The sequence below is a fragment of the Geotrypetes seraphini genome, chromosome 2 (genome assembly GCF_902459505.1).
Source record: "Geotrypetes seraphini chromosome 2, aGeoSer1.1, whole genome shotgun sequence".
Classification (NCBI taxonomy): domain Eukaryota; kingdom Metazoa; phylum Chordata; class Amphibia; order Gymnophiona; family Dermophiidae; genus Geotrypetes; species Geotrypetes seraphini.
Genome location: NC_047085.1, coordinates 53,250,785 through 53,265,603, shown reverse-complemented (window position 1 = coordinate 53,265,603; position 14,819 = coordinate 53,250,785). Strand labels below are relative to the sequence as shown.

Sequence of the window (14,819 nt, the reverse complement as noted above, 5' to 3'; positions counted from 1 at the left end):
TAGAATGCATTAGAGGTTGAACATGAGTTCTAAAACCCATTAACTATTAACATAGAGCTCAAGAAACAATTAACACACATTTTTACAGCTTATATTAACTGCATCATTAAATACCTTAGGCAAAAATTTATATTAGGGGGTGAGGAAAAGGCAATCATTATGTCTTGCAGTTAATGCAGGTTTCATTAATATGCATTAAGTATTAATGTGTCAGATAATTTGGAAGTTTGCTACACCTCCTGAGGTGTAGTTAACTGCATTATGTTTGAACTGTCATATAATTAACATGTGATAATGACTCTTATCCTATGTTAATAGCATGGCTGCTATTGCTCAAGTTCTAGGAACACCCCTAACAATTATCAGAGAGTTTTCTTTTTTTATATAAAATATTAATTGACATTAACTGCAAAACTTTAACTTGAGTTAGGAAATGAATAAAGGTCAATATTCATGTTGACTGTTGTGAGCTTTTCATATCCTGACATTCAGAACTGGTTGCGATTGTGGGATGTTATCTGCTCGGGAAATGACCTCAAGATTTCTCTAGAGAGGCAAGGTTGATGAACTTTCTTCTGCTGCCCAAGGTGGCTGCTGTGGATCAGATGAAAAACAGTAAGTGTATGAAGGATGGGCATGGTCCTAATTGTGCATTTCTGACATGAAATGTTTTTCCAGTTATGTAGATTTTATGCCACAATCTGTCACATGGTTTGTTTTACTTCAGATAGCATCCAATGTATTGTTGTCCCTTGAGGAAGGCGTTCCAGTTTGTCAAAACTAGGATCCTTGGGACTTGCAATCACAGAATTTATACAATAAAACTGATATGGCTGAATTAGACATTGTGCTTGTTTTTCCTGCTGTTCGATTTATATGGTACCCTCAAAGGAGGGCAAGGATTGTCTGATTGGGGAGATGGATGATTCTGATGGTGGGGAAGATGTGATCGGGGTAGGGGTAGCCAGTAAGGTGCTCTAAGAGGGCAGCTCTTACCACACCTTACTGGTTATTACTCTTGAGTTTCCAATACCAGGAATATACCTGTAGGCTTATAAAATGGTATTCCTACTACTGTATGAGCCACCATTTGTATCTATAGATTGCCATGTGTAGGTGTGGCCACATCTACTTCTAGGTATCCCTGCTTTCTACATGCATTTTTTTACACTTTTTTTTCTAAAATAGTCCCTCATCCAAAAAATCTATCCCTGTGCCCTAGACATTTGTCCCTGCTGACTCTTTACACATTTATTCCTTCTTATATTTTATAATATGCTGCATACTGGCAGATCCTGTTCTATAATACTACTGGAACTGCACAAATACTGACTTAAACTAAACTAAACTTTAGGTTTATATACCGCATCTTCTCTTTAACAATAGAGCTCAGCACAGTTTACAAGAAATTAGAAAGAAGAACAGATACAATATGGATTTGGAATAGTATGGAGAGGAGCGGATTTTACAACTTTGAAAATAGCCACGTTTTCAGATGTTTTTGAAATGGTTGGAAAGAACCCAGATCACGCAGATGAATAGGACAATCATTCAACAGCTCAGTAATTTTGAAAAGTAGAGACTTCCCTAATTTACCAATGTAAATACCAATGTAAATGCCTTTCAACGTAGGAAAGGACAATTTAAATTTTTGAATAGATCTGGTAATATCACATCTTACAGAATTCCAAGACAGGGAATTAAAGGAGGAAGGATGCCATGCAATATCTTAAATGTTAAACAGGCACATTTAAAATAAACCCTGGAAATTATTGGAATCCAATGAAGTTTTTGCAGGAGCAGAGAGACGTGATCAAATTTACTTTTTGCATAGATCAGCCCTAGCAACAGTATTCTGGATCAGTTGAAGTCTTTGAAAGCTTTTCTTGGTCAAGCTTAAATAGACCAAATTACAATAATCCAGCCTCGAAAGGATGATTGATTGAACAAGGATAGCAAAGTGGTGTTGATGGAAACAGGATCTTACTTTCCTCAACATATGGAGACTAAAAAAAAAATTTTTTTTTTTTACCAGAGAATTGAGATGGTTATTGAATGAAAGTGTTGAATCTATAATGACACCCATAACTTTACTTGAGAATTCAATCTGCAGTGAGGATTCCTGAAGGCAACAGAATGGATGAATGTAGCTGCTCTAATTTTGGGCCAAGCCAAAGTAACTTTGTTTTGGACTCGTTCAGTTTCATTTGTATAGAAAGCGCCCAAGACTGAAGGTTTGATATACATTCTATTATATTTCCAACGAGGTTAGTGAGGTTCAAGTCTATCTCAAGGAGAGCAAAGATGTTGTCTGCATATGTAAATAGTGTTTTGCAGGGGGATAAACGGAAAAGCTTCAAAGTAGTCATGTAGATGTTGAAAATAATAGGTGATAAAGGTGATCCCTGCGGGACTCCGCATAAAGGTTTCCAAGAGGATGACATGGTGCCATTCATATTAACAGTATATGAGCAATATTGTAAGAATTTTGAAAACCAGTCTAAGACTTTGCAATCAATACCTGTCTCAGAAAGTTGGTAATGTCAGTTATGGTTTCTGATCTGAGGAAGAAGAGATTATCTTCGAAAGCTAATCATAAAGGGGAAGCATGTGGCACAGTGGTTAAAGCTACAGCCTCAGTACCCTGAGGTTGTGGGTTAAAATCCATGCCGCTCCTTATGACCCTAGGCAAGTCACTTAACCCCACCCCCAACTGCCCCAAGTACATTAGATAGATTGCGAGTACACCGGGACAGACAGGGAAAAATGCTTCCACAGCAGCCAGCACTACACAGCTTCATAAAAGAGGCATTCATGGTCTTTCAAATCATTGTTCTCTTTCTGCGCCATCTGTTGTGGTAATTTACAAGCATTTTGCAGAATGGTTCACTATTCATTTGGCTTTTACTTCAATTTTTTTCAATGCCAACAATATGTTGCTATGTTTCCAGATTCTTACGGAATTACATGGTTATCACCTGGCATACATCACCATTTTGCTTCACCTTCATCAGATAGCATTGTAAGATAAATTTACTAAAAATATTTTTTAGAAGTTCCTATGCTAAAATAAATGGGCCCAAGCTTGCATTGATAACTTTTAGTCAGTGTTTATAAATGTTTAAGATCAATTGACCAAACAGCACAATAATTCAAGTTAAATTTTCTGTGAGAGTAAAACCAAACTTCAGATTGGAAGGGTATATATTCTCTTACCCCTCCTAACTCTCTTCACAGTGAGTACTACAACATTCATAGATCCTCAGAAGTACCACCTAGCACTCATACAAATTCATTGTATCAGGATTTATGTACTACTTCTTCACTGGATCTTCCATACTTTGCTATTAAATTTGTAAATATTTTTTTTCACCTTAGTGTATAAATAGTTTAAATACTTAGCTTAAAACTTGTGGTCATGCTTTCAGGGATTTATACCGCCAACATGTTTCACCCAAAGGGGTTTTATCAAGGCACCATATCCCTTTCTAAGCTTAACGCCACTGTATCCGACCACTGACCAAAAATCATATCTATAAACTCCTCAAAAATCCTACCTACAAACTTCACAAATATTGTGCTGAAGTGCTCCAGCATTGCTCCTAAGGAAAGAAGCGCTTGATTGGTTCAGACATCTCCGATGCCTCTTCTTTTGTGTGGTAGAGAATGACATGGTAATAAAATTTGTCGCCATTCCCAACTCCACGGATAACTGCAGCAAACTATCTCCATGTCATTCTTTAAGGAGAGAGAAAAGAATCCGAGTATGACTGGGCATAACCACTGACCCTCAAAGCCTTGCTTTGAAGAATGTTGGTATAGAACAGTGGTTCCCAAACCTGTCCTGGGGGACCCCCAGCCAGTCAGATTTTCAAGATATCCCTAATGAATATGCATGAGAGAGATTTGCATACCTGTCATTTCCATTATATGCAAATCTCTCTCATGCATATTCATTAGGAATATCTTGAAAACCTGACTGGCTGGGGGTCCCCCAGGACAGGTTTGGGAACCACTGGTATAGAAGGACTGAGGACACTAAAGAATGCATGGGATTGTTTCCCTCAGTTATCCAAGGGGACTGGAACGGTGATTAATTTTGTCACCTAGTCAATCTCTATCGTGTGGTTAAGTGCAACCAAACATCCAAGTATGACCCAATGATAGGGGATTAAGCAGGAGGAACATCTCCTGTCAGCTTACACCCCTTTGAAAATCCACCCAATCATATTCCTGTTGATACTGAAGCAGTGTTCCACTACATCAGTATTGACACTAAAGCAGTCCCCACTGACCCTAAGTGTGACTCCTCTCAATAACACATACTTCCCCCCCCCACACACACATAAGAGTTGCTATACTGAGATACACCAAAGATCCATCAAGCCTAGTATCCTGTTTCAAACAGTGGCCAATTCAGGTCACAAGTACTCGACAAGATCCCAAGGAGAAAAACAAATGTGCTGTTTATGCTAGAAATAAGCAGTGGATTTGTAAGTCTGCCTTAACAATGGCTTATGGACTTTTCTTATAGTTAATTATCCAAACCTTTTAAAACCTTGCTATGCTCGCTGTTTCACCACATTCCCTGGCAACAAATTCTAGCGTCTAATTACTTGTTGAGTGAAGAAATATTTAGTAACTTCACTGCATGCCCTTAGTCCTAGTATTTTTGGAAAGAGTAAACAGATGATTCATGTCTACCCATTTGGCTCCACTCAGTATTTGATAGTTCTCTATTATATCTCCCCCTAAGTCACTCTTCTCCAAGCTGAAGAGCAATAGCTTCCCATAGGGAAGTCATCCCATTTCCTTTATCACTTTTGTTGCCCTATTTTGTAGTTTTCCTAATTCTGCTATATTTTTGAGATTGTGGCACAGCTGGACCCCAGCCTAAAGGCAGGGGGCATAGCTGGTACCATGAATAGGTTCAACATGCTTCCTCAAAAAGGGGAAATACCCTGTAATTATTTAGGGGGAAAAAAAACAAACAAACAGAGTGACCCTGTTGGTAACTATCACTTATTCTGGCTTTCACCAAAAAAGAGTAAATTAAAAATATTAGCTTTAGTTCATAACCTTTCTCTTCTCAGAGCATATCAGGTAAAAGCCACACATTTCAATAAGTTGCCTCTGTGCTTTCCAAGGTAGAAACATAAGCAAAAAACAAACTTATAATGCACAGTTCCACAACCCTGGTTTGTCAGGGCTTATTTGCAAGGCCTTCTTACAGACTTTCAGATTGCCTGCGCAGCTAGGCCCTTCTCTAGCAGACTCTCATAAACAGTTCATGCTTCCTTTACCTTGCCAAGTAGAGAACAACAAGCAAGCAAAAAGAAACAAACTTCAGGGCTTCACATTCTGCAGTCCCAAAAACACATGCTTCTCAAAATGTCCACCCTCAGCTGGTCAGCCATAACCCTGGCTGGCCATCAGCTCCTGGGAACTGGTGGAGGAAGAATAGCTTTCTTAAGCTCCCACAATCCCTAGTTTTCTTCAGGACTTTGTATATTTCAGAGAGTTTGAGCTACAACACATATAAACTACTACATCATTCTTGTGTCTGTATAAACAGTGAAGAAAATTTTAAAATTACATGGAATAAGCTAAGTGAAATTCACATGATGCTGGATTCAGTGGACATTAATAAACCAGGAGAGCAGGCAGCTTTGAGAGATTGGGACAGGATGATGGAAGCTAAATAGGAGTATGGTGTATTGCCAGAAATGTTGGGGAAAGTGCTGCTCATCCACATTGGCACTAACGATACTGTCAGGTACCCCTGCGAACGTATCAAAAGTGACTTTGTGGTTCTGGGAGAGAAGGTGAAGCAGTCAGGTGTGCAGGTGGCATTCTTGTTGATCCTCCCTGTCGAGGGTAAAGGCCTGGGCAGAGAAGCTCGCATCCTGGAGATGAATCTTGGCTACGTGGATGGTGTCGTCAAGAGTGTTTTGGCTTCCTAGACCATGGGATGATCTTCCAAGTGATGCTGAGCAGGGATGGTATGCATCTATCAAAAAACAGAAAAAGTGCCTTTGCCAGCATGCTGGCTAATCTACTAAAGAGGGCTTTAAACTAGAAGTGATGGTACAGGGTGATCAAAGCTCCAGGGTGAGTATAAGTCCTTAGGTAAGTAAATTATTTAATACCTCTACAGGGATGGGAAAAGGGGGCAAAGTCTGGAAAGCAGTATACTGTATACTAATGCTCGAAGTATAGGAAACAAGATTCTGGATCTAGAAGAATAGGAGTTGGATATAGTGGCGATCAAAGAGACATAGTTCACAGAGAACCATGACTAGGATGCAATTATACCAGGCTATAATCTGTTCAGGAAAGGCAGGATAGGAAGAAAAGGAGGAGAAGTAGCATTATATGTTAAAGAACATATCAAAGCCACACAATTGCAGAATCTGCAGGGCAAGGAAGATCCACTGTGGATTGACTTGGAAAGAAGTAATGGTGAATATATTTACATTGGTGTGATATACAGGCCTCCTTCACAGACGGAAGAAGTAGATAGAGATTTAATAGTAGACATTCAAAATATATCTAAAAAAGGGGAAGTCTTGCTAACAGGTGATTTTAACTTGCCGGATGTTGATTGGGCTATCCCTATTGCAGGGAGAACTGTCCCAGCAGTTGGTAATGGAACCTATATGGGATGGGGTCATACTGGACTTAGTGCTTACAAATGGGGAAAGTATTTCTGATGTTACAGTGGGTGATCATCTGGCATCCAGATGATGGGTATTGAGAGAGCTCATTCAAAAGTAAACGTTCTAAACCTGATTAACATAAGAATAGCCAGACTGGGTCAGACCAGTGGTCCATCAATCCCAGTAGCCCGTTCTCATGGTGGCCAATCCAGGTCACTAGTGCCTGGCCAAAACCCAAGGAATAGCAATATTCCATGCTATCGATACAGGGCAAGCAGTGGCTTCCCCCATGTCTTTCTTAATAACAAATTATGGACTTTTCCTCCAGGAACTTGTCCAAACCTTTCCTAAAACCAGCTACGCTATCCGCTCTTACCACATCCTCTGGCAATGCGTTCCAGAGCTTAACTATTCTCTGAATGGAAAAAAATTTCCTCCTATTGGTTTTAAAAGTATTTCCCTGAAACTTCAAGTGTCCCCTAGTCTTTGTAATTTTGACAGAGTGAAAATTCGATACACTTGTACCCGTTCTATTCCACTCAGGATTTTGTAGGCTTCAATCATATCTCCCCTCAGCTGTCTCTTTTCCAAGCTGAAGAGCCCTAACCGTTTTAGTCTTTCCTCATACGAGAGGAGTTCCATCCCCTTTACCATCTTGGTTGCTCTTTTTGAACCTTTTCTAGCGCCACTATATCTTTCTTGAGATAAGGAAAACAGAATTGAATGCAATACTCCAGATGAGGTCGCACCATGGAGCGATACAGGGGCATTATAATATTCTTAGTCTTGTTAACCATCCTTTTTTAAAATAATTCCTAGCATCCTGTTTGCTTTTTTGGCCACTGCTGCACATTGGGCGGAAGGTTTCATCGTATTGTCTACAATGATACCCAGATCCTTTTCTTGGGTGTTAATCCCCAAGGTGGATCCTAACATCCGGTAACTGTGATTTAGGTTATTCTTCCCAATGAGCATCACTTTGCATTTGTCCACATAGCATAGCATGTTTGTATAACAGCCATGTAATATGCCAGGCTAGAAATTATTGTTTTAATGCGTAGAATTTTTCTTGTAATGTGTACTATCGGTGATGTGTACTATCAGTTTCTTTAATAAGTGCTGTTAACGTAGTTTAATAAATTCAATTAAAAAATTGTTTGGCACGTCTTACCATTAATAAAACCATGTTGCCTTGGATCTTATAACCCAGTGGATTCCAGGAAATTTGCTATCCTTTCATTTAGCAATGCTTCAATGACTTTTCCAATAACTGAAGTGAGGCTGACCGACATGTTGATTCCCGCTACTTCTCTATCATCACTTTTGTGAAGAGGGATCACATTTGGTTTTTTCCAATCACATGGAACCTCTCCTATCTCCAAGGATTTAATTAAAACAATAAGAGGAAACCTCTCTGAGCTCCTTCAGTCTCCTAGGGATAAATCCTATCTGGCCCCATGACTTTGTCCAGCTCAGTTTTTCAAGTTGTTCATAAACAATTTATTCCGTGAACAGAATGCTATCTACTCTTTTCTCATATGCACCTTTGAAGCCAATCATTATCTTTCTCCAGTATTTTCTTCTGTGAAAACAGAACTGAAGTATTTGTTTAGAACTTTTTGTTTTTTTTCCACATCACATTGCACATTGTGCTTCTTAGCTTCTTTCAGTCTCACGATTCAGTTTTTAGTCTTCCTCCTTTCACTAATCTAATCTAAACCTTAAGTTTATATACCACATCATCTCCATGAGAATGGAGCTTGACACGGTTTACAAGAACTTAAAATAGTGGGTAGAGAAGAAGAAAAAGGATTACATGAACTTATGTGTAGAAGGGGGGAGAGAAAGGGGGAAAGGATAGAGCTACAATTTGCTGAAAAGCCAGGTTTTCAGTTGTTTGCGGAATAACTGAAGGGAGCTCAGGTTCCGCAGCGGGGTGGTGAGGTTGTTCCAAAGACCTGTGATTTTGAAGAGAAGGGATTTTCCCAGTTTGCCTGAATAGTGGATGCCGCGTGGAGAGGGGAAGGCTAGTTTAAGCCTTTGGGCAGTTCTGGAGGAGTTGAAAGACAGTGGGATAAGAGGAGGCAGGATTCCGTGAATGATCTTGAAAGCCAGGCAGGAACATTTGAAATGGATTCTGGAGATTATTGGGAGCCAATGAAGTTTGGCAAGGAGTGGGGGAGGCATGGTCAGACTTGCGTTTTGAGAAGATCAGTTTGGCTGCAGTATTCTGGATTAGCTGGAGTCTTAGAATACTTTTTTTGATAGATTTAAGTAGATGGCGTTGCAGTAATCTAGTTTGGGAGAGGATGATGGATTGGACAAGGATGGCAAAGTGTTGTTCGCTGAAGTAGGATCTAGTTTCCTCAGCATGTGAAGGCTGAAAAAAGCATGATTTTGCCAAGGAGTTGAGGTGGTCATTGAGGGAGAGAGAGGAATCGATAGTGATACCAAGGACCTTGCATGAGAACTCGAGCTGTAGTGTATCGCCTGTGGGTAGTGTGAAAAGTGTGGGCAGGTGTTCAAATTTGGGCCGAGCCAGAGTAGTTTTGTTTAGATTTCGTTTAGTTCATCTGTACCGAGAGGGACCAGGCACGGAGTTCTCATTATGCAAGCTGTAATGTTTTCGTGGAGGTTGGTGAGGATTCTGGTCAGTCTCAAGGAGGACAAGGATGTCATCTGCATAAGTGTAGATTGTTTCCAGGGGGGATAGTTGAAAGAGTTTCAGGGAGGACATGTAGATGTTAAAGAGAATAGGGGAAAGGGGTGATCCTTGAGGGACACCGCAAGATGGAGTCCAAGGAGTGGACATGGTGCCATTTGTGTTGACGGTGTAGGAACGGGAGCGTAAGAAGTTTGAGAACCACATTAGGACATCTGAAAATAATTTTGTTTCCTCTCTTTACATTTCTAGCCATTTGCTCTTCTGCTTGTGCTTTTCACAGATGTATATCTCTCTTGGTTTCTTTCACTTTCATCCAGTATTCCTCTCTGTGTTCTTCATGAGGTTTTTTTTTGTATTTCATGAACACCAGCGTGTTTGCCTTTATTTTTAAACCCACTTGTTGGACAACTAAATTGGTTTCCTTTTTTTATCTTGCTTTTATTTATTTTTCTCACATACAGTTCAGTAGCCATTTTTATAGCTCCTTTCAGCCTGGACCACTGACTTTCCACTTCTTATATCCTAATCAGTTCTTTCTTCAGGTACTCCCCCATTTTACTAAGGAAGTTTGAAATTCAAGCTATGCTCCACTTCAGTTATTATATTACATTACATTACTGTACATTACATTAGGGACTTCTATTCCGCCTATACCTTGCAGTTTAAGGCGGATTACAAAAGAGCTAACTGGACATTTCCAGTGAAGTTACAACAGTATGGTTGTTTTTTGTTTTGTTTTTTTTGTTACAAGGGAGGAGGAGGTAGCTGGATTAATTCTGGAAGAACTTGCAAATTGGTTATTAAATTGACTGTACGTTACTGTGTGATATAACAAATAGATTATAGTTAGAGTACAAATAAGATTACATTACATTTCAGGGATCTGAATACTTGTTTGGTGTTTTGGGGGAGGAAGAGATTATTTAAGTGGAGGTTTTGGGGGAGAATTTATCTAGGAGGAGGGGGAAGGGTTGGGTTAAGATATCTGGATAAATTTTTTGAAAAGTAGGGTTTTGATTTCTTTTCGAAAAGTTTTGAAGTCGCCCATTGCCGTCAACAGGTTGGAGATGGAGTGGTTAAGTTTTGCTGCTTGCGTCGCCAGATGGTTATCAAACATCTTTTTGCGCTGAGTGCCCTTGAGTGGAGGGAAGGCAAAAGGGTTTGGAGTTCTTCTTTGTCTTGAGGTAAGGATCTGGTTTAGGCTGTTAGATGGGGGGCGGGGGGGGGGGGGCGGAGCCGTTTAATGCTTTGAATAATAGACAGTAGAATTTGAATTGAATTTGTGCTTGCATAGGTAGCCAGTGAGAGTCTAGGAAGGCAGTTGTAATATGATCATATTTTCTCAGGGAGTAGATCAGTCTGAGGGCAGTGTTTTGTATAGTCTGAAGTTCTTTTATCATGTTGGCAGGACAAGGTAGATAGAGGGAATTGAAATAGTCCAGTAGACCTAAGACTAGGGATTGGACAATTAGCCTGAATTGTGCTGGGTCGAAGAATTTTCTTATTTTATGTAGATTTCTCATAATTAAAAAGATTTCCTCTTTAAAAAAAGAGGGCACCTGGCACTCTCCTGTTCTACCTCAGCCCTGACCCATTCCACCCCCAGCCCCACCCCCACCCCATGGGCTCCATTTGCTAAGCCGCGTTAGGGCTTTAACGCGCGGAATAGCGTGCACGCTAGACCTTAACGCCAGCATTGAGCTGGCGTAAGTTCTAGAAGCGTAGCGCACGGTAATTTCCTGCGTATGCTAAAAACGCTAGCGCACCTTAGTAAAAGGAGCCCCATGTGTCTATGATAGAAACAATATTTAAGCCTGCCTCTAACATCGGGGCTTACAGGTCATGATCTTTGTTGCTTAAATTGTGAGTGTTTGTGTCATTGCTTTCTAGCTACATTTCCATGGCAGTCTCATTTTCTGTAGTTTTTTTTTAGTCTCTTACTATATTGCTAAGAAGTGAATTGCTAAGACATTCCGAAAATCAATTAAAACCGTTCTATTTGGCAAATTCCTTGCTTAATCAGATCACCTCTCTGGGGATTTTTTTTTTTTTTTCCTTCCCCTTATAACCCCATTGTATTATGTAACATCTTTCTTCTCTCATGTATTCTTTCCCCATGCTTCTCCAATTCATGATGTAACTTCCTTCTTCTTGTATTTTGTAATTCACTGATTGTCCAGCCTTCTTTCTATGTGAACCGCCTAGAAGTCAGTTTGACTATGGCGGTATAGAAAAATAAAGTTATTATTATTATTATTAAGACTGTTATTTTTTACATTGCTTTCTTTATAACTGTCACATCTTGTATGTGATTCCAGTGTGTAACGGTCATTGGCAATCAGTGGCATAATAAGGGGGCAGGGGGCAGACTGCCCCAGGTACCATCTTGGTGGGGGCACCAAGTTTCCAAGTTTATTTAATCTTTGATATACCGTTTATCAAAAACATACCTAAACGGTTTACGATTATCGGAATATTGTTAATATGGAGAGCTTGCAGTGTTTGCTTTCCAACATAAATAAAGTCAGAGTAGTTCTCATGATGAGCTTCAACCAGCACAGAAGAAGAATGTGGATCAGTGATCTATTATGGATTCTTCGAAGGACATGCCGCCACCAAAGCAGCAACCAATGATTTATATTTGTGGAGAATGTCACACTGAAAATGAAATAAAAGCCAGGGTTCCAATTAGATGCAGAGAATGTGGTTATAGAATAATGTACAAGAAAAGAACAAAAAGGTTGGTAGTATTTGATGCACGGTGGCATCCATAAAGTGCTGTAATTTACTCCAAGACATCCCTATCTGCCTTTTTGTGCATTTTACTACATTGTACATGATTGATCAAGTTCTTCTCCATGGTTGCAGAATAGGAAAAAATGTTGGTGAATCAACATTTCTGGACCCTATAAAACACGTGGAGGGGCATAATCGAAAGGGACGTCTAAGTCCATTTACGTCGAACTCACAAGTCGTCCAAAGTATAAAACAGCCTAGGACACATTTTCAAAAAATACGTCCAAAATTTTTTTACTTTCAAAAATCGTCTAATTATACGTCCTGCCGTTCTGATCGTCCAAGTTGATAAAGCGTCCATCTTTATACCACATTTCCGTCCAACTTTCGTCCAAGTACAAAATGCCTAGAACAAGCCCTGTTGGATGTGGGAGGGGTCTGCAAAGTGATGGACTGAACACCCAGACATGCCACCTAAATAATGGGGTACCATACAGGGCACTGCTGTGAACTTCACAAAAAGGGTACCATGTCATCATCTCACTACAGCTCCCTTTACAGGTCATGGTGAGCCCCCCAAACCACCACCAGAATCCCCTAGACCCACTTATCTACCACCTTAATAGTCCTTATGGCTGCAGGAGCCACTTATATGCTAGTACAAAAGGGTTTTAGGGGTGTATAGGAGAGTGCACGTTTCAGTATCAATGCAGTGATTACAGGGGCTTATGGGCATGGGTCCTCCTCTCCATGAGTCCCTAACCCAACCCCAAGACGACTTAAGCTGCCTCTGTGCTGGACGACTTGGCTTTCCTATGCCAGGCGGCCAGGTGATGATGGTCTGGAGGCTGAATTTTAAAGGTGTGATTAATATTTTTATGGGGGTGGGGGAGGGTCAGAGATCACTGGGGTAGTGTATGTGGGTCTGTTTTATGTGTTTGCAGTGCTTATCTGGTGACTTTAGGTGGGTTTTTGTGACTTAGACCATGTTTTACATGCTCTAAGTCACAACGTCCAAGTTCCGTTGATCGTGGGCTGTATAACTTTTGGTTATACATGCTATACGACTAAGTCTAAGCCGGCCCACATCTCGCCCAATTCCCGCCCTCGACAATCCTCTTTTAACGCCCCATTTAGCTTTGGTCGTTCAGCAGCACTATGAAGGCCTAGGTCATTTAGAAATACGTCTAAGTCGGCACTTGGACGTTTTGGGGAAATGTTCGTCCAAGTGCCGACTTAGGCCGGTTTTTGGACGTTTTTCTCTTCCGATTATGAGTCCCATACTGTAGTGTATGTTCTGTTATCTTCTGTTAAAGGTTTTGTAATAAAGTTTTCAACAAATAAGTGTAAAAATAAAAAGAATATTATTAAGATAAAACAAACTTAAAAGTAAAAAGTAGAGGGGACGAAAGAACAAACAGACTTACTGGAACATAAAGGAAAAATGGGAAAAGGTAAGAGCTTAAATACAATGAAAAAATAAAATCTTAAAAGGGAGGAAAGAAACGGAGGAACTTTAGTACACTTGGGTAGGGGGATCGCTTCAAAAGAAGCGATTCAGTTTGGTACTGCCGACTGCATAGAAGCTGTTAGGGCTCTAAGTAAATGGAATCAAACTGAGTAGGCATCTTTAAAAAGGAATGTTTTTATTTTACATTTGAATTTTTCAAGATCTCCTCCTCTCTGTCCTCCCCCCCCGCTCCTTCCTCCCCTGACCATGTGTGTGCCTCCCCTCCCCCGTATCTCTAATTCTTCATTGATGCGAGCAGCATCTCCAACCTGCTCCTCACACCAGCCTCAGCCCTCCCTCAAGTCACTTCCTGGTCGCAGGACCAAGAAGTGATGTCAGAAGGAAAGCCAAGGCCGACGCAGACAGCAGGTTGGAGATGGTGAAGTCTGTAAAATGTTTGATTATCGCCGTAAAATATTTGATTATCACCGTAAAATGTCCAAGTAGTAAACCCGCCCAAAACACGACTCTAACATGCCCCTTTAAGATTTAGACACACTGGAACAAAATGAACAGAAATACATTTAAAAAGTCTGTTTTGAAAATGCCCATTTCAAAGTTTTGACTAGTAAGACATCCAAATGCCGGATTATGCTGTCTTTTGGACATCTGTCTTTTTTTGAAAATGAGTTTCATTGCTCCCATAACAACAAAATGGCCAGAAAAACAAAACAGAAACAAAAAAATTCCTATAAGTGACATGGGAACTGGCACAAAACTAGCATCTTCCAGCTACTCATCCTCAATGTAAGGAAGCTCTTTATATCACAGGAAATATTAGTCAGCATAAAATGAGTACTAATTAACTAATATGAGGAATTCCTATATCGAGTGAGTACACACCAAGCAGAACTATTGATATATGATTAATAACATTGAACAACAGCCAGCAAACAAAGAATGGCATTAATACAGACCCTAAAACAGGCTGCCATGAGCATGCATAATAAAGAAATGGCACTGTGTAGGACTCCAAAGGAAACAATTTACAAGAAAACTATCCAGGAGTCATAATATGATTCATAACTGGAAAGGAGTTTCTGCCATTCAGCAATCCTTGCTGATTCAATCCAATATTTCCTGCAAAATACGATAAAGCTGATAATATCTTCACATGGCAATTATATTGAAATTGCTGATGCTGCATAGACAAGTTTCAAATTTATATTTTATCTTTAAATACCACAAATTGCAAAATAGCACCAGTACGGTTTACATAGTGATAGCCTAAAAACGATAAGAGATTAGA

The 14,819-nt window shown here is 40.0% G+C and overlaps 2 protein-coding genes across 2 annotated transcripts in view; one reads left to right on the top strand and one right to left on the bottom strand.

Annotated features, from left to right (window-relative positions):
• CSMD3 (CUB and Sushi multiple domains 3) overlaps positions 1 to 14,819 on the bottom strand; it is a 1,852,015-nt gene that overhangs the window by 1,396,729 nt on the left and 440,467 nt on the right. The window lies entirely within an intron of this gene.
• Positions 11,913 to 12,104, top strand: LOC117355095 (DNA-directed RNA polymerases I, II, and III subunit RPABC4). The gene has a single exon (XM_033933127.1). The coding sequence runs from the start codon at positions 11,913 to 11,915 to the stop codon at positions 12,096 to 12,098; it is 186 nt and encodes a 61-aa protein (XP_033789018.1). The 3' UTR covers positions 12,099 to 12,104.